This window comes from Parasteatoda tepidariorum, chromosome 6 (genome assembly GCF_043381705.1).
Source record: "Parasteatoda tepidariorum isolate YZ-2023 chromosome 6, CAS_Ptep_4.0, whole genome shotgun sequence".
NCBI classification, from domain to species: domain Eukaryota; kingdom Metazoa; phylum Arthropoda; class Arachnida; order Araneae; family Theridiidae; genus Parasteatoda; species Parasteatoda tepidariorum.
The window spans coordinates 80410088-80436275 of NC_092209.1; the positions used below are offsets into that span (position 1 = coordinate 80410088).

General features: G+C 32.1%; 1 protein-coding gene across 1 annotated transcript in view; it reads right to left on the bottom strand.

The window, feature by feature from the left end:
* Positions 1-2793: 2793 nt before the first annotated feature.
* The window catches only part of LOC107453943 (Iroquois homeobox protein 6a), a 69105-nt gene continuing 45710 nt past the window's right edge, over positions 2794-26188 (bottom strand). The window contains exons 2-8 of the mRNA XM_071182783.1: positions 23931-24089; positions 16471-16559; positions 16228-16387; positions 14566-14722; positions 8242-8463; positions 7049-7399; positions 2794-4699 (exon numbers count right to left, since the gene is read on the bottom strand). Coding sequence (XP_071038884.1) covers positions 4569-4699; positions 7049-7399; positions 8242-8463; positions 14566-14722; positions 16228-16387; positions 16471-16559; positions 23931-24089 — 1269 coding nt within the window. The 3' untranslated portion in view covers positions 2794-4568. The remainder of the gene's footprint in view (positions 4700-7048; positions 7400-8241; positions 8464-14565; positions 14723-16227; positions 16388-16470; positions 16560-23930; positions 24090-26188) is intronic.

A 26188-nucleotide genomic window follows, 5' to 3' on the forward strand; every position in this document is an offset into this window, starting at 1 on the left:
CATGATGGTTTAATGGGAATTCTTGTCGGTTTTCAGGAATATGCCATCAAAATAANAGAGAAATTACGAACAACAACTGAATTGTTGAAAACTATTGGGCTTACTTATTATAAACTTTGGTTTGTTTGAAACATGATAGATGAAGTAAGAAAACAATCTAATAATAATTATTGTTGATTTAGCGGAAATTTATTGTCGAAAATTTTTTTTATGCTGCCTATCAAAAATCAGCCCGAATTCCTAAATTGTGATGATGGTTGTTCCTGATCTTTCCAACATTTGATTTCTAGGAAACTATGATGGAAATTTCTGAACAAAACATGTTCGCTATTTCTATGTTAGCCATCATAAATCAATCCGAATTCCTATATCGAGGTGATTCTTACTTATGTTGGTTACCGTCAAAAATATAATGGTTCGTAATGGAATTATTGATGGCTACCATCAAGTTGATCCATCAATGAAAAAACCATCAAAAATTTTGATTGGGTATCATTAAACAGCTTGGATCAGACAAGATAAGCACATTTACAGACTCTTTAGTGTTTCTAAAACTGAAGAAACGGATTGTTCCATTAAAGAATTAATTATTGAAGAAATGAATAACATAGAGTAATGGTGCTTTTGCGTTCTCGAACGACATTGCATATCTGCGGGAAACTTCTCAATAGGATTAATAAAGGAAAGGACATTTTCCGCACATTTTTATTTCATTGAAACAGTAAGTTCAGCAGCTTTCTCTTTAAAAAAAATATTAAAGAAATAAATTTCAATGAAAGTCTATACATTTGATTCTACATAGTTTATCAATATATCATTTACAAAACATATAGATAGCAAAAAAAAAAAAAGAAAAGAAAAGAAAAGAAGAAGGAAAAAATATGTCACATTTTTAAAAATAGCATTCGTGGCAAAGACAAGAGTAGTTGAAAATCGTAGTACGATGAAAATCAAAACAAGTTTGAAGTTTAAAAACAGTAGTTTGGGGCTAAATGCAGTAAACGAATTACTAACCACAATAAGCAAGCAATCTTGAGCGCACAAATTAAAAATTATTATTATTTTGAACAAACTATTTTTTTGAATAATTCTTCCGAATGAAATTCCCCAGTGAGATTATATTCCATATTTTGGGCGAATGATATTCTGTCAAACGATATTTTGTCAGTTTTGGATATTATTCAGCCATAGTGTTTGGTTTTCCATGACCAAATGTTAAAAAAAAAAAAGAAACAATGTCAATTATAGCAGTATGATAATGAACTTTAGCACGATAAGTGTTTTTTTTAATTATTTATATATATAAATATATATGTATCATAAAAAGCTTTAACTATCTTTATACGTTATTCCTTTTCTGTAGATACTTTTCTTAATTTATTATTCAAAACGAAACACTTTCTCACTCTCTTAAATTCACATCCTGTCCTTTAATCTATTTTTGCTTCAAGTATGCGTAAATTAAAAGTAAGAAATTTTTTCCTTTGCTCTTTGTGGGAATCGTGCGACCTATTTAACAAACCAAATACAATTATTAAGATTTCCCTTATTCCCTAAAATGAAACATTTTTCGGATTTACTTTGCAAGATTTTCCCTAGCTTTTATTGAGGAGCGCAACGATTTCGTGTTCATTTTGATAACCATTCTCTGTCTAATATTTAATAAATAAATGTCATACGACCCTCTAGTCATGTCTGGTACGCATACATATTTACTTACACAGAAAAAACTTATCCCAATAGAGTAAATTTACTTTTACAGAAAACGCTTGTTTTGGAAAACTGACTTTGCACTTGCACAAAAGTTAGTTTAGCATTTATAAATCTTTTATAAGTTCACTAGTTTTCTTCTTCCTTGCTATTGTAGCCCAAATCCTACTGTTGTTAAAATTCATGACTTGACTCCATTCTGTGTTTAAATTTCAACAATTTGGAAATTCCTGTTCCTTAATACAAAAACAAGTATACATAAAACNTAGATCCTTTTCTTAATTTATTATTCAAAACGAAACACTTTCTCACTCTCTTAAATTCACATCCTGTCCTTAAATCTATTTTTGGTTTAAGTATGCGTAAATTAAAAGTAAGAAATTTTTTCCTTTGCTCTTTGTGGGAATCGTGCGACCTATTTAACAAACCAATTACAATTATTAAGATTTCCCTTATTCCCTAAAATGAAACATTTTTCGGATTTACTTTGCAAGATTTTCCCTAGCTTTTATTGAGGAGCACAACGATTTCGTGTTCATTTTGATAACCGTTCTCTGTCTAATATATAATAAATAAATTTTATACCCTCTAGCCATGTCTGGTACGCATACATATTTACTTACACAGAAAAAACTTATCCCAATAGGGTAAATTTACTTTTAACAGAAAACGCTTGTTTTGGAAAACTGACTTTGCACTTGCACAAAAGTCAGTTTAGCTTTTATAAGTTCACTAGTTTTTGTCTTCCTTGCTATTGTAACCCAAATCCTACTGTTGTTAAAATTCATGACTTGACTCCATTCTGTGTTTACATTTCAACAATTTGGAAATTCCTGTTCCTTAATACAAAAACAAGTATACATAAAACCGTGTGCACATCTTCAAATCGCGTTTCTGATCATTCAGAATGAGGCAATATTTTTCATTCAATGACAATCAAAATAAAAGATTAATAAGTATTCTCTCGAATTAAATTAAATAAATTAATTTAATTCGATTAATTAATTTATTTAATTTTTAATTAAATAAAATAATTTAATTAAAGGAATTCGATTAAAATAAACAGAAATTTCGATAAAATAATTTTTTTTTTTTTTTTTAGAGAAATTACGAACAACAACTGAATTGTTGAAAACTATTGGGCTTACTTATTATAAACTTTGGTTTGTTTGAAACATGATAGATGAAGTAAGAAAACAATCCTATTACTAATTTGAATGAATTTAATTTTTTAAAGTGAATTATAATGTTTGTCGTTCTTAATCTCAAAAATTGAAATTAAAGCTTTAAATCAAGTATGCTTGAGAAAACGAAATGGAATTTGATTGTTTTGTTTTTCTACATTTAAAACTTAAAATATCTGGAATTCGATTTTAAAAATCTAATAAAACATTTAAATTAAGCCTACAAAAATTCGACATGTGTCCAAATTAAAACTTATAAAAGAAGAAGTGAAATTAAAACTTATAAAAGAAATTAGTTTATTTTATAAGAATGTTTATTTAATAAATGAAAATGATTGATGCTAGTTGTGCGAAGAAAAAGATTGATTTGTTAAGAAGAATTATTAATAAATGCAAAATACGGAAAATATATGCAAATATGTATAATTGTTTTCTTTTGTAGCTTGTCATGTTCTCTTGTATGCTAGAGAATAAGACAGAAGATACAAAACACAGGGGGTGATATTTGTTGACCGCCGCTTAGAGTCTATAGATTCTCCTATAGATTAGATTTTATAGATTTCGCTCATTATGAGGAGAGTAATTAATTGTGTCTGCATATTCAAGATGTGCACAAGAAATAAAGAATTTATCAAAAGTATGAATTGATCCGTCTTGCAACAAATGTATACTTTACTTAAACGCATATTGCATGCTTTCTTAATATGCAATATGCACTTCATGTTGCAAAAAAAAAAAAAAAAAAAAAAAAAAAAAAAAAAAAAAAAAATTAAAAAGCAAATTTAAGAAATTTATTAAAAAAAATGTCGCAGAAGATACTATGTTCTTGATGAAGTTACCACAGTCTGGTGTGAGTCCCTGTAAGCTCAGCCTAAATAAAGCCTTGCAAAGTTTAAAAACAAAAATAGGCAAAATGAATTACAAAGTTTAGCTTCGATATTTCGATTGACTATATGGAGTTATACGAACCTATATGTATATGAGGCATTTTTGTTATTCTTCAGAATTTTTTTTTAATGAACTTGTTACGCTTTTACATAGGACAAATAGGGGAAAAAACATAAACAAAACAAGAACGGATATTTTATGCTTCTGCAACAATAAAACTCAAAAAAAAAAAAAAAATCCCCATTAGAAGAAGAAAAAAATTTTTTAAAAAATAAAGTAACAACAGAGTTGCCGTGATTTCCCCGTCTATTCAATCGTGAAATCCTTTAAAAAAATTTTATTTACCATGATTTCCTGGGTAACCAGAATTTACCAGGGTAAATTACGGTAATACCCGAAGATTAAAAATTAAATAGAAATATAAAAAGACTTCCAGATTACAGACATAACTCATAAGGACTCTAGTAAAAGTGCAGACAGTTCGTCGAAGTCAGATGAAGTAAAAGTTGTGCAATGTGTCTGCAAAAGCATTTGTGGTTATAAAATGCTTCATGGGGGTGCCACACACTCGAAAAGTGATTTATCGTCTTCGATGCAGTTCGATCCATATTTTAAAACAGTATTGATTGCTATATTATATAGTTCTTTTGACGAGTATTGCAAGTATCCAATGTATCGATCTTCGTTGGCCATAAAAAGTACTTTGATGGCTTTAGAAGTGTATATAATCACCGGTGGTGCAGGCGGATAATAAATAGTTCTTCCGGCTGGGTTTTCGAACGTTTTCTATCGAACGGCATATCGGGGTGGTTCCTCGTAGTCTTCAGGTATGCAGTCTGATGGAGGATTCTGATTGGACGATGTGCTGCCAGATAGTACGGATGGGTGATTACCAGCAAAAGTCTCCATTTTTTCATCTACAAAAAAGAAATATGTTCAAGACACAATTATTGATTTCACTCAACCTTTTCATCTGCACTCAATACAGTCTGCTGAGCAAGATATTCTCACAAAATACGGGAAAACAATTTTTTTCCTTCATTTATTTCTTTTGTTAAGAAAAGCATTTAATTTCTTTCGAATTTTTGCTCTAGCCTAATTTATTTCTATTTTTCTCTCTCTCTCTNTAGTATTTATATATATATATATATATAAAATCCTGCCACAAGGTATATATGAAACAAAACATATAGACAAACAAATTGAACAAAACTTTTGGTAAACTAGTTAAATATAACTTTCTAATTTCTATTTATTTATTTTTTTAACGTTTTTTACAATCAAATCTTTTTAAGCATTAAAACCATTTTTTCTTTTCGTAAATCGAGAGCATTTGTTTCATTTTTTATCGCTTGAAGCAAAATTTTGAAACGGTATTACATAAATATAACAAAAGTTTCTGTTTCTGAGAAATTTCCTATCGCTATAAATTCCGTTCTAATCTCATGACATCGTGATATCAGTTACATTTTTTTGACAAAAATCGCTCACTCATCATAATAGTCATTGATGACACAAAAAAACGTATTCTATTCATTTCCTCTCCTGCTATTCAAACTAGGTTTTCAAAATAAAATTCCAAATCGGCGCTGTATAAATTTTGAACATTAACAATTAGTGACTGAAATTAAACTTAGTAACGACACCCCGAGAACTAAACTTATTCCAAAGCTATCTTCATGTTTATCGGTCAAATGTTTTTGCAAAAATCGCCCACTCTTCATAATAGTCATTGATGACACGAAAAAAAAATGCATTCTATTCGTTTCCTCTCCTGTTTTTCAAACTAGGTTTTCAAAATATCATTCCAAAACGGCGCTGTATAAATTTCAAACATTAACAATTAGTGACAGAAATTAAACTTAGTAACGACACCACGAGAACTAAACTTATTCCAAAGATATCATAAAACCTCTTCTAAACAATTTCGAATATATTTCCTTCTCTTTTTTGCCTTGTAGTCTCTAAACCAGGAAGGAAGTTCACAACAAATGAGGAAAAAATTCCAATGTATACCATTGTTAATGGACGTGTTGTTTTTAATCAGATTGATAGTACTTAAAATTGTGCTATGAAGAGACGTAGTATAAGTCATCATCCTGAACAAATTGGCAAACTGAGAGGGATTTTGTTCAAAATATTAGGCATACCATTTGTTTTCAAGGTGCTAAACTAAGATTCGTTTATTCGTGTTTTTTTTATTTTTATTGATTGGTTTATTTTTTTAACTGAATACCGTTATTGAACTATTAACACTGAACATACCATAACCGATCAAATGACCGTTTAAGAACTTTTGCATTGAAAATGCGCTTATCATCTTACCGTTTTTTGTGCATTTGACTTCATGACTTTTTCTAACAATTATATACAGTTAATATTCGATTATTATTTTTTCGTATTTTGTTCGTTTCGAATAATACTTGTCGTATACCTATTTCTACCACAACCGGTCATTTGACCGGGAGAACAATTTATTGCTTTATATGGTTATCGGATCAGAAATGACGATGCAATGCGTGTTCAACGTATTGCATTCGATGAGTTGCACATTTCTGCAGAGACTGTTGCTTAGTTCTTTTCTTGCTTAGCTTCAATCAGAATAACTGCGAATTCAAATTTCAAGAAAGTACCTAAAATTTTAGATTTGCATTTTTTTTATAAGACAAAGTGACAAAAAGTAAATGTTTCGGTAAAGAGTTTATATTTTATTTTGACAGCTTTACTTCATTTCTAACTAACTGTTAGTTTTTTACCAGAAAAATGTCGAAACAATCGAGGCAGCACAAGTTTTTAGAGGAAATAATATTAATTATAAAAATAATTATGAGAATAATAGAAATAATAATAATTAAAAGAAATAAGTTTGCGGAAAATGTACAATGGAAACACTCTGTAAATGTAGAAAACACGTTGAGCAATGAATTAAAAATTCTTATTCTTTGTGTTTATAATTCATAAAAATCGGCAATATACAATTTTGTTTAATTATAATGACGTGTTTTTAGTTTATTTCCTTCCTAACATCCATGTTTCATACATTCAATGAAGAAACATCAAGTCCGGGTATTTGACCGGCTATGGTAGAAATAGATATAGATTAAGTGTTGGTATGTTTAGTGTTTAAGACGGTTGCTTAATAGTAAGCAACTTTATAACAGATGTTATGATTATTTGCATTTTATTAACTGAATCATGAAAGTACTTACACTTATGAATATATATTACTACTTATTTACGCAAAGAGTAATAAACTCAGACGATACCTCTAATTTGTCCATCCGTGATGGTGTCTTGGGAGGGACAGAGGTTTAGGTAGGCACCACCGCCGTGTGGTTCAATGTATGAGGCTGATGAAGGCACTGCCTGGTGTCCGGACACCATTTTCATGTTGGGCGGGGTTTGTGGCGGAGTGTCTGTCTGGAGAGTGATAGGATTGAATCCATGGAGATTGCAGCTACCGAACCTCTGGAAAGGAATGGCGGCACAACTTTGGTATGGAGTTTTTGTTGGCGACCATCCGTTAGATGAGAGATCATTCGCGTAAGGCATCTCTAGAACTTTGTTTGTAGCTGTGTCTGCCAGAGACCAGATCTTCGGTTTGTAGAGATGATCGCCTAAGAGAAAACGAGACGGATTAATGGAGTCCCATGCACCATAATAGAACGGCAGGTAGGCAGGTAATTCACTAGAGCTGCTCAGTGGGCTATTGGCGATGGTCTGGGAAACATCCCTGAGGATGATCCGAAGACATGTCATCACAATTTTGATCCTCTGCAGAGCTTCGTGCTGGAATACTAACATTGTGCACTACTTTTTCAATTAATATCGAATCGAAATATCGCAAGCACGATTGACTAATATCGAATCGAAATATCGCAATACACCCACAGACCTTATGCTCGCATAACAAGTACTTCAATTTGGGGAATACCAATTTTAAAATACGCTTTAACTATTTAACAATTTCATTTAATCTAATTTTATAAACCGTCGTTGAACAGCCGATCCAATTTTTTGGGTTTACGACTACTAATGTTCAACTCCTTAGCCTTGTAATTTTGAACCCAATCCGGAAGACAAGAAAACTCCTGGATCTAGTATTGGGACAAACTAGCCTCCGTGGAAGACTTTTTGGTGGAAGTAACCCGCGTTTGCGTTACATGGAGAGAGCCACGATACCATGAAAACCTCCCACGGTTAGCCTGAGGGAAATTGCTTAAGGGATATTCTAGATCTCGGAACTTATTGGAAATATTGTAGATGGAACAGACTTCATTATACAAATGTGGTACATTGCATATCTTAGCCCTAGATTTAAGTCTTAGCCCTAGAGTGAAGAGAAGCTATCCTCTCTGAAATGCGCTGTTTCTATAGCAGCAGACAACCTCAGGCTTTGTGGCGGGGGGAGTTGTTGCCGTAGACAAACTATAGACGATTTGCGGAAGGTTGGTATTACCTGAGAAGCATGAAGAGACTGTTGTGGAATCCTTGGATGACCTGTGGTGAGAGGCCATGTATGTCTCCATGGGACCAATGTCCGGTGAGGAGCTCTGAGAGGACGGAGTGAAGCCACTGGACGAAGCCTCCAGTGTGGCATGTAGCGCATCAACAGAAGCATCTTCGTAGTGGTGACGGTCGCTGATCGAAGATCGGTACGTTTCATCGGGTCCTCCTATTTCTGCAAAATAAGCAATAAGATCCGATATTTCATTCATAAATACAACCCTCCCAGCCATTTCTACTGAAATTCATCTGATCAAAAATTAAGCATGTCCCAGAGATCGATTTAGAGGGTGGGGGAAGCATGCCAAGTAGCTACCCAATATTTATTTTTAAATGAGGCATATTTGGATAAATGTTAGACATTTTGACAATGGATTTTATTAAAATCTTTTAAAGTCACCAGGAGGATTAGCAGATTTTTTACTAGCTTTATCTAGTTTTAACCATCATGTCAAAAATATTTTTTGACATAGTTTTTGAGAATTGTCAAAGAAATTTTGGTGTAAGGATAATTATCAGCAGCTGTAAATATGAAGTATTTATGAATAAACATTCATATAAAATTACAAAGAATCAATCAATTGTTTTTATTAATTATAATAGTAATTAATTATTATTTTGACATTAAACTCTTTTTCTGTTTTGGAAATGCAATTTATCTAATCCGTTAATTTATTTAATTATTGAAAAAATACTAATTAATCATCTTATTCATAATGTGTAAAATTAATTTTCATTTACTTTCATTTTAGCACCTTCTTTTTCCGAAGCAAGCGATTATAAAAAATAAAATAGTTTTGAAACCTTCTCTACTCCAAGTTCATTTTTCAGTTTTGTATGAATATGACCGAAATTCGAATATTCTTTCATTTGATGCTGAGCTGCATGGACTAGAATGAAAACGTATAAAAACTATTATATAAAATAAATAACTATATAGACGTATTAACAGTACAATAAAATGACATGTAATTAGGAAATTTATTTTATAAAAATGTACTAAATATTAGTAGTAACTTAATTAAACTCTTGAATGGATTGATTGACTCATTTAAATAAGCATTTATATTTGTTGTAAATTATAGTTAGCTTACTTATCAGGGCATTTAAATAGTCATAATTTATTGAAAATATTCAAGTACATATGAAAATTCTTAGGTCCTAATATTCCGTCAAGACAAATTTGTTTTAGATCAAAATTTCACAAAAATTGTAGCGCTTTTTTTTTCTTTTAAATTTAAGGTCCTACTTAAACTTAGAGAATTCAAATTAATCAATAAACAAATTGTCATAAAAAAAATTTAGCGGGAAAAAATATTACAAAGCAACACATTTTTGAGCATTAAAAAAATTTTGTTGGAAATTTTTTTAAACCGAAAATTTTCTCTGATACCAATAATTCTTCCGCAATAATTTCAGGGACACCAATAATTCTTCCGTTAACCATTTTAAGGGTTTTTGACATTTCGAAAAAAATAAGCACTTTCAGGGATTCTGACGGTTTACTTAATCTAAAAAATATCTGCATTGTGGCATAAAAAAAAATTAAAATCAATATTTAGATTGGCAATAATTTGCAATTCATAGTTACTACTTATAATATAAACTTAATAGTTATTACACAGCAAATCATATTGATCTTAAAGTATTAAGAGTAACATGTTTTTAAAAAAACTAATTAATAGTTTCAATAATTTCGGCTACATCTTTATATATAATTATTGCATTCATTAATGCAGCCTATATTGTGCATGATTTAACATCTAATAAAATATCTCCAATGACAAAAAAAAATTCCCCAGGTTTTTATCAGATTTTGACAATTTATGATATTTTTCGACAGGTTTTTGACGCGTCATTCCAAAAACCCGACCCTGGGATCTTTTATTCATAAAAATCCCACCAGAAAGCCTTTCGGGAAACCAAACCCATTGCAGACTCTCAGATAAATTTTAACAATGTGGATATTTAATTCGAATTGTATTATGTCGGTTCTTTTTTTAGGGGGGTGGGAGTGGGGGTGGAGAGGGAGAGAGAGAGGCCATGTTCTCGTTTGCATACTAAATGACGAATCCAATTGTGTGCTCAAACCTTATTCGTCCGAACTCGCGTGATTGTGACGGAAATTCTGTAATTGGCCTCTCCGCATCGGCAAACATAAAGATAATTATTCTGTTTGGAAGAGGAGCCCTCTTTGGCCATCATTATTATTGTCCATTATGGCCATTATTAGTGGAGTGTGACAGCAAGGCACAACTCCCATTGGTGGACATCGGTCATGCATGACCGGGACCGGTCACGCGAGATGCGGATGTCTATTAAGGACTGGAAAGGAAAGAAAAATGTTAATGCCGGTTGAGCTATTACATTGTAAAAATGAATGACATTATCATATTTTGCACGCGAACCTCTTTTTATTTGTCCTCTCACGACACAGAGGATATTTGTTGGTCCCTTTTTATATAAAACGGACCACTTCTCTTGTCCAATGAAATTTCAACATCCTCTTTTTCAAGTCACGAATGCCATTAAAATAGTCTTCGAACGCACACGGATTATCCACCAATCGATGGCTTCAGAATTTTTTTCTTTTCTTTTTAAGGTATTCTAAAGTTTCTGAAGTCAACACTGTTAGATTTTCTTTTTCAGTACAGTTCAATTCCCCATTTGACTGATTCCATTGGCTCGACAGATAAAATGTTTTTATTTTATAAACGTTGTTGAATTTAGGGTTTGCGACTATTACTCCATGGCCTTATCGTTTTGAGCCCAATCGAAAAGAAAAGATCGAAATCCTGGATCAAGTGTTGGGAAAAAGTAGCCTTTCAAGAACTTTCTCCCGCACTTTTAACGGAGTAGATACATGCTTCTTGAATAAATAAATCTGCTAGTCTTAACAAAACGCAACACAACAAATCACTTTGCGATGCGGATCCAATGTAGCCAAACAAAAGTACCTATTTAAAAGCAACCATCAGAAAGGTCTTTTTATGCCATATGGTTGACACTATCCAAATGTTCAGTGATTTTAATTGCGTTTTTTGAAGCATCAAGACCAGTTTAAGCGCCTTAACACTTCAGGCAAAGCTATGATTTTAAACTATCTTAACCTTCGTGATATAAAATATTATTTAGGCTTTAGAACAAAAACATATTTTAAAAGTTATTAAACTTTGTGACAGACAATTTGATGAGATTTTTTCACCTAGATGGAAATAATCAAAGTCACTGAATAATTCTATATTTTTACGTAGCTCAGATCGCTTTTTAACTATTTCGATTCAACTTTTGCAGCATTAAAATTTAAATATGAAAAGCAGTTTGTGTTAATGGTGATATATTAAAATAAGTATACTATGAGTTTAAAGTTATCCACTTTTCTCGTTTTCCCAAAAAATCACCTGGGACAATATTTCCCGATCGCCTTGAATATTGTAAAAATACATACATATATATTGCATGGGAGTAAATAATACAAATAGTATAAATGCATCGAATTATTTGTTTCTGCAAAATTGGGATCTGCTTATCCATTAGGGAATAAAGTTTAATCTTTGGACATATATGTCCCATTCGGGTCGAAAGGGTTAAATATAAACAAATTAAATCACAAAACCATTTTTAAAAAACTGTATACATTTTGCATCATTTTCAGAATTAGCATGGAGTGCTATGGTTAAAGATAGGCTTAACTTGACATCAAGAATCTCAAAACACAAGAAGAACTTTATTCCGACAGAGCAACCGCTACAATTCTGAAAAAAATTATTTGAAGGATTCCTCATCGTGCATATAAACTTAAATTACGTCTGCATTACTTAACGTTACGTCTGCTTAAGTTAAAATTTGCAAATAAACTAAAATTACGTCTGCATTACGTTACGTTAAAATTGACAAATAAACTTAAATTACGTCTGCATTGCATTACATTACGTCTGCTTACGTTAAAATTTGCAAATAAATTTAAATTACGCAAGAAATATTTTTAACGTTATGAAACGAGCACAACTTTTTCGTTTCTTACGACATAGTAAGACCACTATATTTTCTACTATCAAAATGTGCTATGCGAAGCTCATAAGTTTCTAATCAAATAGATAAACTACCAGGGTAGAGTCCCTTACTAGTTATTTAGTGAAGTAAAGCAGTTTAAGTACTCGAACTAGATTACTAATGATTGCCTGAAATTGAAAAATATCTATAGTCTTATAAATGAAAATAGAATACAATATTAAAAACTTTTTAAACTTGCGCATTTAAATTTAAAAAAAGAAAAACTATTTCATTTGTGGCAAACAGCTTAGTTAAAAATAAAATTTAGTAATAACAATTTAGTTAAGAATAAAATTTAGAAATAACAATTTAGTTAAAAATAAAATTTAGTAATAACAATTTAGTTAAAAATAAAATTTTAAAAAAAATTATGACGAAGAATTCAAGTTTTTAAATAGCTTTATATGCAGAAACAAAAAATTGGAATCATTCGAAGTTCATTAAAAAAAATGATAGCGAAACATACTTTAAAAAGTTCGATTGAGAAAAGGAAGATTTTCGTCTCGAATTTCCGCGTAGGAAACAAATGGAACTACGAACAAATGAAACAGAAAAGCTATTTAATTGTTGGGACTCAATTATTCTAGGATTATTTTTTCTAAAGAGGATTAAACGAAAGCATTGCAGACATATTTTCAACTTTCAAAATCATATAAATAATAATTCCTTTTGTTAATCCATTTATTTATTATCAAACTTAATTTCTTCAATGATTAAAAAATGACGTTCTTGCATTTAATTTTAGGATATAGTGTTATTCATGACGTGATTTTTAACTAACATGCAACATTGTCTTTTTTTTAATGAAGATGCATAGCTTTGCCTTCATTACGAAAGACTATCATTTCTTACTACTAATACGTTGCTCAATATGCAAGAAATGCCAGATTTTTGAATATTAATTAGCGCTACTGTAATAGGGAAAATAAAGATTAAAAATCATCAAAAATCAATTTTATTATTCTAGTAGAACTGTTCTCGTAACGTTAGGAAGCGTTTTTCGGCGTTCGTCTAATTAAATGGTTTTAGATTATTTTAATCCTTCCTTTGCCCTTTCTCCATCAGAAATTGAAACGGTCATTATCACTAATCAAAGTTTAAAAAAGTTTTTTTTTGTTACTTTATTTGCAATTTTATTCCTGTCATTTGAGGCGATAAATATTAACATTGTTTTTGCATTTTAATTATATTTTCCACATTACTGTCATTTATGTTTTAATTCATTGCATCTGCTTTAAATCTACAGTCAAATAATTTGCATCGGACATAATCGGGCAAAAGTGATAACAAAAAGTGACTTTTTCAAATACTAATTATTTTTTATTAGTGCGGACTAACTCTAACCTGTGTTGCTTGCCTTAGCTGTGTGCCGTCAATAGCTTAAAAACCTTTTTTATTCACTTAATTTGCAATTTTAATCCTTTCATTTCAGGCGATAAATATTCACATTGTTTTTGTATTTTAATTAAATCTTCCGCATTATTGACATTTATGTCTTAATTCATTGCATCTGCTTTAAATCTACAGTCAAATAATTGCTTATAGGGCATAATATAAGACAAAAGCTATAACAAAAAGTTAAATATTTCAAATAGTAATTATTTTTTATTAGTGCGGACTAACTCTAATGCTGCCAATGGGTCAAAAGCTTAAAAACGTTTTTTCTCGCTTAATGAGCAATTTTCTTCCTTTCATTTCAGGCAATATATATTCACATTGTTTTCGTATTCTAATTAAATCTTCCGCATTACTGTCATTTATGTCTTAACTCATTGCATCTGCTTTAAATCTACAGTCAAATAATTTGTATCGGACATAATATAAGACAAAAGTGATAACAAAAATATTTCAAATAGTAATTATTTTTGATTAGTGCGGACTAACTCTAACCTGTGTTGCTGCCAATGGGTCAAAAGCTTAAAAACGTTTTTTCTCGCTTAATGAGCAATTTTATTCCTTCCATTTNTATTTTTTTCTATATACTTATCTACATCATTATAGAAAATAGTTTTTTGATAAAATGGCTATTAGGGCCCCTAAGTAGTTTCAGCCCTGGGCCCCACAAATTCACCATCCGCTAATGCGCATTACTGTCATTTATGTCTTAATTCACTGTATCTGCGTTAAATCTACAGTCTAATACTTGATATCGGACATAATATAAGACAAAAGTGATAAGTTAACTATTTCAAATGGTAATTATTTTTTCTTAGCTCAGACTAACCTGTGTTGTTGCCGATGCGGGGAGGTTTTTCGTCTTCATCATCCTCATCTTTTTGCTCCTTCTTAGGATCCTCGGATTCCGCTTTGTTCCTCGGTTCCCACGTCATTTTGTTCTCTTTCTTTAAGCGACGCCGCGCATTGGCAAACCATGTTGACACCTTCAGTAAAAAAAAAGAAAAGACAATACAGTTGTTTAATTATTTAAAGTTGTTTTAATGTCTTTTTAGAAATAATATAAATTCTCCTACAGCTTGTAAAAAATCATGTATCCTAGTGTAGTAAATTTTATCAAACTGTTCCAACTTCCACAAATATTTTTCTAAAGATACACTATCTGGCCAAAAGAATCCGGTCACCCAGTGGTGTGAACTTAGAACGTCTTGAGGCACATATTAATACCCAGAGAGCATGCAACCTTACGGCAACCTTGTATTATCACGAAAATGTTTGCACAAAAAACCTTTTTTCAATAAAACAAAAATATTGCAGTTTCAAACCTTTCATCCTAAAAGGATTAAAAAGTATTTTTTAAAGCTTTTTTTAAAAAAAGTATTGTTGCTTAAGGTCTTTAATGAAGTTTTAGATGACGTCACACCAGCGATAGGATCAAACTGCATTGTACATTGAAATTTCATGACAAGGTGGATTCCAGCTGATCATACAAGACGTTGCGAAAAGAAACGTTTTAATTACCTAGATTTAAGATTATTTTCATCTTGAGACTAGCTTTATTAAAAGATTTTTTGACGCTCGAAAACCCTAAGTAAACTTCGATTTAAGTTTTTTATATAAAAGGTTGTTTTCCAGGGTTTTGAATTAGGGTAATGTGAGTAGAATAGAGCAGAAGATCACAGATCTCGTTTTAAGGTTAGAAGGTTTACACACATAAACCGTATTACAAACCTTTTTAGGTTTACATTAAAAGGTATTTGCTGAGTGGAAATAAACCTTATTTTGCTTATCTGGGTATGATGTTGATCTCCCTTTTACATCGGTTTTCAGCCTGCATATGTCTAGGAACATTTTCCACCAGCTTTTGATAGGAATTGACTTCCATCACTGCTGAAGTGAGTGCTTGCAGTGAGGTGGGTCGATTTGGTTGGCTAAGTAATCTGTGCTCTAATTCGTTTTATGCGATTTACATCAGGGCTCTGAGAAGGCCAGTCCATTTTTTAAACACTCATTTCATCAAACCACGTCTGTGCAAGCTTCGATGTGTGAATGGAACAGTTATCCTGCTGGAAGAGAAATGGGGATTCCCCGAAATATTGCCATAGAGTTGGGAGTGCAGCATTGTCCACATACATCTCAGAGTTCATGTTTCCAAGTACAGGAACTAACGGACACAGGTCAAACCACGAGAAGCACCCCCACACCATTATGGTTCCACCACCATATCAACCCGGATGTCCGGATACATTTGGCCAGAGAGTGTATAAGTCATTTGGAGCAGGACTTCAAGAGAATTTTTTTGAAATTCCTCCAGCACCAATTAGGAACTACATGAAATCATCGATTACTTAAATATGAAAACAGTGGAAAAGGAAATTTAAGAACTATAACTTGTATAACTATATTGGCTTGAAGAGGATCGTTGTTAGATTGAGAGGTTTCCATTCAAAGTAAGGATGTGTCAGCATTTAAATACAAGCGGCGTTCAGACCTGTGTGAGTGTCATCTTGGTGATGATGGCCAGCATAATCTTCTCTCCCTTGGTTGGGTAAGGGTTCTTCCTGTGTTCGTTTAGCCAGGCTTTGAGGGTACTCGTGGAATCCCGCGTTACGTTCTTCCTTCTCGCTCCGTTGAAGTCTAAACCTCCATACCTGCAACACAAGGTATTAAGAACTCATCACAATAACAAAAAAAAAGAAAGAAAGAAAAAGAGTGAAAAAGAGAGAAAGCTCACCCGTAAGCCGCCAAGGTGGGATCGTAGTAGTAGGACTGTGATATACTCCTCCATGGATCAGAACCTTCCTTCATTCCATAAGTAGAGTTCTGCAAACAAACATTCAATACATGTGTTTTATACACTGTTGTATGAATGCCCCTACAATCCTCTTCATTAATAAAATGAAATACAAGGAAAATAAAATAGGTTTTCATAGCAAACTTTTCTAAATACAGTCAAACCCCGCTATAGGGAACTCCCGGATATAGTGAACGAAATGTTCGCTTCCGTCTCTTGCTACACACGCATAATGTATTTTTTGTGGACATAGTGAACCAAAAAAAAAGAGAGGAAGTTGGATATTAAGAACTTTTTTGACTGATTTATTTTCTTCATTTTTTAATAATATTTTTGAAATTTCTGCTTCAAAATAAGTACATATACCGATTTTTAAAACCATCTATAGCATGGAATGTAGCAATACGTAATTTTCTTGTTTGTATCATTATTGAATTGGTTCAGCATTCAAAGAAGCCGCCATCTTCCAGTATCTGGATAAATGCTTTAAGTCAAAACCGAGGAATTTGCTTAGCGATTTGGTGAGATTACTTTTATGTGCTCGAATGGCTGGTTAGACAGGTTTAAAAAGTGGAATAGCATTAATTCAGGAAAAATTATCGGAGATTCGGGAAGTATTTCGATAACTGATGTTGAGGATTACTCATCAGCTAAAGATTACTATTTTTTTTTTTTTTTTTTTGTACGTAAGACTAAGAATAATAAAAAATAAAAGTTAACGCATTACTATGTATTTTCTTCCTGTCATTTTTGTATTTCATTTTATTGGTCATTTATTTAAATAATGTGTAATAAAAGGGGGGTGGAATCATTAGTTAAAATTGCTTGTGGAACGGATGTAGTGAAGTTCCCGTTATAGTGAGCCAAAATTTCGATTCCTTGAAGGTTCATTATAGCGGGGTTAGACTGTAGTTCATTAAAAAATGTTATTTTGAACGCCTAGTTAAGGAACTCCCAATAATCTTTGCGTGTAGGAAATACTGCAGTAGATAAAAATTCTTAAAATCAATTAGTATATCAATTTTTCATAACACATTTTGTTCCATATAATAGTTGAATCACCCCTCCTTTTTTTTTTTGTCTCGCGTTTTCTTATCTTAGATTCTTTTATGTCATTAGAAATGTTAAATTCCTTTTTTACATAGAATGAAATGTTGTTTAATATAGAAGATGTGTTTTAACACCCGAAAACAAATTTTTTATCTAGCCATTTTTTCGCTCTCTCTTTATTTTTGAAAGCCAAAAGTAAATAACGGAGAAATCAAATTTTTAATTAAAAAAAAAATTCTACAGTGTTTGTATTCGAAGTGTGCTTCGAAGTTAAAATTGAAGATCTAATTTGAATGAAAACGACATTTTATTAAACTATCAGCGAAGTTTTCACCATTTCTAACTAAACATCGATTCTAACATCTCCATCCATTCAGGTGGTTTTTCATGTAAGGAGATCAGAAATAATACAGGAAATAAAATTAGTCTGTGACATCATTCTGAACTTTTTTGCTTTCTTATCCCGCAATGGTAAATCAACTTTTCCAGGAGAAAACTGTATTTTACGATTTCCCGTAATGGTTTACTACAAACTATTGGTCTACACAAACTCTGTCTAAATCATTCAACTTCAAAACTATTCAAAAAATATCGTCTGCTCGTGTAAACGATCTAGTTGTGCTGTTTTTTATTATTGCTTATTTTAGTTCAACGTTATAGGAGGTCTGTGATATTATTCTAAACTTTTTTGCTTTCTTATCCCGTAATGGGTAGTCCACTGTATTTTAACTATATTTTACGATATCCCGTAATGGCTTACTACAAACTGTTGATCTGCACAAACTCGGTCTAAGTCATTCAACTCCAAAACTGTTCCAAAAATATCGTCTGCTTGTGAAATCGATCTAGTTGTGCTAATTTTTATTATTGCTTAATTTAGTCAAACGTTATAGGAGGTCTGTGATATTATTTTAAACTTTTTTGCTTTCTTATTCCGTAATGGTTAGTCCACTTTTCTTAGCGAAAACTATATTTTACGATATCACATAATGGCTTCTTACTACGAACTATTGGTCTGCGCAAACTCGATCTAAATCATTCAACTCCAAAACTGTTCCAAAAATATCGTCTGCTTGTGTAATCGATCTAGTTGTGCTGCTTTTTATTATTGCTTATTTTAGTTCAATGTTTATAGGAGGTCTGTGATATTATTTTAAACTTTTTTGCTTTCTTATCCCGTAATGGTTTGTCCACTTTTCTTAGCAAAAACTATATTTTACGATATCCCGTAATAGCTTCTCACCACAAACTATTGATCTGCACAAACTCGATCTAAATCATTCAACTCCAAAATTGTTCCAAAAATATCGTCTGCTTGTGTAATCGATCTAGTTGTGCTGTATTTTTATCATTGCTTATATTATCCTGTTATTTTATGAGTCTTACAGGGCAGTAAAAAAAAAAAGAAAGAAAAATTATGAAATCTATGAACAAGCAATGAGCTGCTCCACGTGGAAAGAAGCACATTTTGTGCCCGCGGTTAGAAATGAGATTGTTGAAGATGATTTAAATAAGATTGTGTATTTGACATCTACATTTTCATGAGTGAAACACTCCCTTCCGCCCAGCTAACAATTATATAAAGAGAACCAACCCTACTTCATACATTACCCACCTCTGGTAATTGCTGATGTTGTTGTCTTAACAAGCAATGAGAATAAAACGATTCATCGAGGAATATCGATTACTACCCGACTCTCCTTACCTATTTTATTCTAACAGAAATAATCGAGGGGGAAATATTTGATTTACATTATACATGACGTATTTCGTTTTAATTTATAATCGGTGGAAAGTGAAGGCCAAATAGAAACCAGAAATGTAATTTTTTAAAAGGTATAGATTTATTTTTCATTTATCATATTTTATGTTCAAATATTTTATTTTATAGCCGTCGTTGAGCAGCCGACCTAATTTTTTGGCTTTTGCTTCGATTTAACGGAGCGAATTGCTTCGATTTAACGGGCGGATTTGATTCCCTCAATCAATTCGTTAAATCGGGGTCCAACTGTAACCGAATTTCAAGAAAATAAAGATGAAATGACATCATATCTTATCAGTTTTGAGCAGATAACACAAATTCCAAAGGAAGATTAGGTGGCTTATCTATCAAGCCTAGTACCACCAGATATTTCAAATATGTTGGCGAGAGAATCACCTAAAGATGCCAATAATCACGATTTCGTAAAAGAACTGAATCTGAAACGATATGACCTTAATGCCGAAAAACTTAAAATTTTTTTACCGGCATTTAAAGTCCCCTAATAAGTCTTGGCAAAATTTTGCTCAAGGATTAAATTGTTGTTTTAATGAATGAATTTCTGATCCAAAAATTACTAATTTTGAGGATCTTAAGAATTCGATGTTAACTGAGCAAGTTGGGCGTCATGTACTAAATGATATAAGAGACCTTTTTCTCGAGGAATGGATGGAATTAAATGCTTATTTTGTATAATAGCCGAGAAATTAGATTAAGTTTAAAAAACAATTTTAAGAGAAGTCTTTGTTGCATAGAAATCCAAACAGTCAAAATGATTTTTGGCGAACTGTTGCTAAAGCTGAACAAAAGTCAGTAGGGCAGAAAGATATTGTATTTAAAGAGATCACGAGAAGGAATTTGAAAGAATTTCTACGAATGCGGATCTGATAATCACTTCCGGTTTCTATGTTCCTATTTAAAGAAAAATTCAGAAATTGTTTTATCTTTACGCGTTTCGGAACCTTTACTTAGAGATGCTATGGTTCTATATTCGAGAAACTCCCACGGTTAGCCTGACGGCGAAGGGATTGGGATACCGATATTACGAGACACCAGTGCCACCTTGGATTTAGTTTCTAGGAAATGGGTGAAACAAGAAATGTACACAGGAGAATTCGTTTAGATAAAAACTCCTATACAGAATGAATCACTTTGTTTTCCCTTAGCTGAAGTTGAATTAAACTGTAATTTTTGGGAAAGTGGGCAACCGTATTAGAAAATTCTCCACATCAAAGATATTATTTATTGGAAAACAAAACAGTGGCAGTACTGTTAAAATGTGTCAATTGCCAAAATTTTTGCGAAGAACCAATTCGAATAGAAAAGAAAACTTAGCAAATCCAGTTGAAAAGAAAACTTTTCGGAAGTTGAAAAAAAATGGAAATTAATTAAAAACATTGCTGGATGTTTTTGTAAAAGAAAAGATGAAAATTCGTCAAAACCTACACAGCTGAAAAATCTAGAAAAAAGGCTCCAACTGAGAAACGATTGCTGAACATATTGATGAAGTTCTAGTTAGAAAAAACTTCATGAGTTTAGCTATTGGCCTTCATGGTGGAAATATTCTAAAAGCGAAATGTATAGAAGGAATTTTAGCTGCAAATGTTAAAAAGTGTAGTTTTTTAAAGTACATGGAAGGATCAAAAGTGCAGTCGAAAAAGCGAGTACTTTGCTTAAGTTTACTGAAGAATCAGTGCACGTTCTTCGCCGGCTTGTAGGAAGAATTAATGCAAAAAATTGAAACAACTGTAAAAGATATGATGAGAGAATCTGGTGTATGCATTAGAACGGATAAAAAAAAGTTTTAAGAAACCCAGCACATCACGTTGCATTTGTAATTGTTGGAGCAAAAGAAAACATAAAAGGTTCCAGTATGTTAATGGACAATAATTAAACCACTTAAAAGAGGTTAAAACGTTTCGAAAAAGGCCCTTGTAAAGGGTAGTCAACTCAGAAACAAATGTTAAAAGTTTTGGAGATCGCCGCCATAATTCCTAAGTAGAAATTTCGGTACTTTTCCGTTAGCCGGGGGCAAGCGAAAGATCGCCAAATAATGTAGAACTCCTCCAAATTTCTTACAACCATAAGGGGAATGCAAGTTTGGGGCGACGTGCTCTATTCTCTGAATTCATTCAAAACAAAGCAAGTTTTCCTTGTTGTTGTTGTTTCTAATGTCACTTGCCACACGGGCAAGCCTGCTTGGTGAAACCGAGCAAATTTAAGGCAGAATGTACGTTTCTTGTTTTTCAGTTGCGCTATCTATGGCCAAGAATTCGACTTCTGCCACACCATACGTCGCACCCGTTTATAGGGCGAACATCCATTCATTCGTCCACAGATCGTAATTTTGACCTGAATCAGAGAACTATCGATCTCCAATCCAGTATCCCCAGAGGTTTTGATTTGTTATGGGAACATGGAGGACTTTTGCGACTCAACAGATTTAACATGCATCAATCACTACACGGGGAGTCTTCGGTCGGTGGGGTTCGAACTCACGAACTTTCGGACATGGGCCCAGCGCTCTACCGATCAGGCTATCCCGGCCCAAGCAAGTTTTCCTTTCTTTCTTCCATCTTGATTTTTGTTCTAAGAATGATGAAAATTTGGGAGTTAGCCAACAATATTTGCTTATAGTTGAACTTCTTTTGTTTATTATTAATAAATATTAGTTTATAGTTGAACGTTTCCGATTTTTATTCCGTTGACTGTTTTGTCATTTGCTTCGCTTGGCGACTTGGCTGACGGAAAAGTACCATGAAATTTCTCTGTCGACGACAGGAATACTATTAGACGAGTAATAATAGTCAAAAAGAAAGTTAGAGATCCATGTCAGGCAAGCGGTAATCAGTTCAAATGTAACTAAAGAAGTCCTACCAGTTAATTTAGATCCAAAAACTACAGAAAGTTCTTTTGGATCAGTCAGACGTATAAAAAATGACTAATACTTCGAGTAGACTTTTTGAAACACATCAATATTTATAGGTATAGATTCTTAAGTTTATTTTTTCACTCTAAAAAAAAAAACTTTTCATAAATATATATTTTTATGTAACCGCCGTTGAACAGCCGACCCAATTTTGGGTTTACGATTACTAATGCTCAACTTCTAACCCTTGTAATTTTGAACCCAATTCAGAAGACAAGGGAACTCCTGGATCAAATATCGGAAAGAATTTTCCTTCGTGGAGGACTTTTTGAGGAAACTAAACAGCTTTTGAGTTAATTGGAGAAGAAAACCACCCACGGTTAGCCTGACGGAAAGGGGACTTTAACCTATGATCAGTCTACGTCATATATATTTTACGAATATTTTACGTCATCACTGTGGTTGGTGCAAGCCGTATGCGGAATTCGTATCGACCAGTCGTTGCTGGGATTCGAGCCCAGTTCACCTCATTGGAAGGCGAACGCCTTTAACCATCACGGCTCTTTTCCTTAATATTATGAAAAAAGTATAATGAGGTCTACTTAGATTTTTAACAATTAAAATTTTACGCTTGTTTATTAAAAATGTTTCAAAGTTCTTTTTCGCAAATTGCTTCTAGTTTTTTTTAAAAAAAGGGGGGGGGGGAAGAATTAGCCTCTATCGTAACGAGCATATTTTAACAAAACAGAGCTCAGAGGAGATTTTCTGAAAAAATATTTCCAGCTATAGTTAATCTTGATTAAGTTAAGCACTATCCATGATGTTTTTTCTTTTCTTTAAGTGATAGTTAATTTGAATTTTTTCCTACAAGAATTTGTGTATTAAGTTTTGAAATAAATATTTAGAGCTCACGTCGGATTTTTTGTTAATTGTGACACTACGCTTCCAACAAAAATAACCAAGAACCAGAATTATAAAAATTAAGAGGTTGTTTCGATTTTAAACTTTAAAATACAAGACAATGCTATGACTTTCTTTTTCCATTTTGCTTGATATGAACGGGATAAAAAAGCTTATTTTGGACGTATGTAGTCACCAGGGAAAATATATTGGGTTGTCTGAGCGTACGCGCGAACAACCATTTTAAAATATAATAACAAACAAAAGTACAAACGAGCAACAACAAAAAAAAAAAAAANAAAAATAAAAAAAAAAAAAAAAAAAAATTGACATAAATACGAACGAAAATTTAAAAAAATTTTCAAGAATTTAAAAAAACACTTAGATTTTTATTGTTATATATATTACTTAGAATTGGTTCAAATATTTTAGGCTTTGATTTACCTTACCTAACGTAAGATTTTTGGTTTTTAGCATTCAAGTTGGTTGGATTTTTGAGTACAGTCTAAAAAAATTTCTTGAGTGGATCAAAAAATATAAAAGAGGGAAAACGAAGTTGTAAAAGAGAGGGAAGGTTGTGTATTACTATAAAAAGGCGTAAATAATGGGGAAAAAACAATTGGATATGCTGATTATGCTTTAAAAGGTCTTATCTTCAAAGAAATACAAAATACAATTTTTTTTTTAATTCTGCGTATATTTAAAACCTTGAATGTAACTAAAAGTTGAATTAAAAAAGTTGCCCCTTTTTTATCGAATCATTAAATATCATGCTGAATGCATCAAATAAATGTAAAAAAAAGAAGAAAAAAAAGAGCTTACTAATGTGGGAGTATAAAAAGAAGCAGCGGTGGCAGGATCTAAGTTCGAATCCGGTTGATAAGAAGGAGCGGCGTAGGAGGGAATCCTGGGATAGAGGTGCGTTTCGGGACTGTTGCGCTCATAGCAGGCATTTTGTGCGGTCGAACTTCCAATCACTATCTGGAAAAAGAACATTTTATTTTAAGGAAACCAGTCTTAGTACGAAAATGTGAGATCGTCTGCTGTGAAGTCAACGTAGCAGACGATTTCAAATTTTAAAACATTGCCAACTTCCACTCACATTGTTTTTCATCAGTTAGAGCCATAACGCAATAAATGTGAGCATCAGTTATTTCTCTGCATTAAAAATAAGTAAATAAATGAAAAAAATAATCCGTTACATATTTGTAAGGAAGGCTTTTATAAATTAATTACAATTACCCTATGCAGATCAACGTAAGAGTCTACTCAGACAAGGAAACTTGATATCCGCATAAAAAAAGAAATCTTCCATAAAAATAAAATTAGTTCAATCGACGATTCTAAGGACAGAAAAAGGTGCAAATCCAAAAAGTCAAAGAACATTTTTATTTAACCTTGTGCACTCTGATGTTACCTCTGTTTGAAATAAGGAATGTGTGAATGCTTGTGTGAATGCCTGTGTGAATGTCTGGTGCTGGTATTGAAATTTTGTAGAGATGGAGCATCCACTTTTCACTACTAATGTCACAGGATGATTATTTACAAGTATTATTAGAAATTTTTTTAGTTGCCTTCTCCTTTGTTCAATTCTGCTGCATTTAAAGTTTACAAAGTCTTTAATATTAATATTATTTTTTATTTAAATTCCTAATAAACATTAATAGTTACAATAACTCGGTCAGTTTTATTTCGATAATGTATTAATTTCTTTTTTGTATAATTATGTCCTAATTTTTTTTTCTTTACCCATTGACAAAGTGGGTGTTGTTTTAGGTTTGATGGCGTGCGCGCACCTTATTTGGACGTTATCACATTTTTCAACTGTGTTCAAGAGTAATAGTGAACAGTGTGCAAGCGTCGTCATTACATGGGTTGTTATGGAAACCGCTGCTGTTTGATAATTTTTTCGAATTTTTTTTTCTTCACTTTTTTAATTTTGTTATGCATTAAGTGGGTGAGTTTATTTTTGAGATATGGAACCAGAGAAATCCCATAAATGCTTCTTGAGTTGTGAATAAAAGAGAATTTCATCATTTGAACGACATTTTTGTTTTTGTTGTTTCAATTAAGAATCAGAAATTCTAATCTAGAGTTCACAGTGGATCGTTTTCAATACTAATTCAGATGAATATCACAAATAAAGAGGGTCCCTAACTGACTGACACGGTCCCAAAGGTTAGAGTTGAAGCAGGAAGAAAAAACGATGCCTAAATTTCTTTTCTATCAAAATACACTTTCGTGAATAGAATAAATAAAAGTTGAGATATAATGAGTTTATTTATTTACTTATTTATTTATTTTTTACATTGAGCACTAGAAAAAGGTAAATTTTTTGAGAACAGATCATGAAAGCACAAAGAAGGGGTGGGAATTTAAGACAAAAAATGCTTAAAATTGGAATAACTTTCCAAGAAATTGAAATTTCAAAAAAAAAAAAAAATCACCCGATTGTCACCAGAAACTGCTACGAATTCACAACATCTAAAATGGTTAAATAACTCTCCAAATTTGGGTGCTCAAAATCCAAAAAACACCAAAAAATTGTGTGCATAAATAATCTATTTCATGTTAATACCGAATCGAGCATCCATAAACTCTTTAAAGGATGTAATTAAATTGAAATCAATGTTGGCGTACATCTGGAAATTGATAACAACGATAGATTGTTTACAACTGAGCACGAGAAATTGAAAATTTGTCGTCTCACTCGCTGCCGAACATTCCACAGAAACTGAAGTTGGCTGTTACAAAAGGCTGTTAAAAAGTTGACTGTTTTAAAAAAGACAATTATGTTCTCTTAAGAAGATTTAATTAATTGTATTAAATGGTTTTATAGTATATAATTTAATTTTTCTACTGTTCTGTTAAGCTTGGTTCGGATTCATCTTAATATTCTCTCAGTGCTGCTTGATTAACATTATGTTTTGTTTATATAACATTATGTTATTTTATAATGTTTACTGGGGGGTTAAGTTCCCTGTTCGTTGATGCCCACCAGTCCCGATGATTGCTTAGCAATAATTGGGTATACTATAGCCTACGTCACAGGATGTGTTATTCCTACTAAATTTATCTAA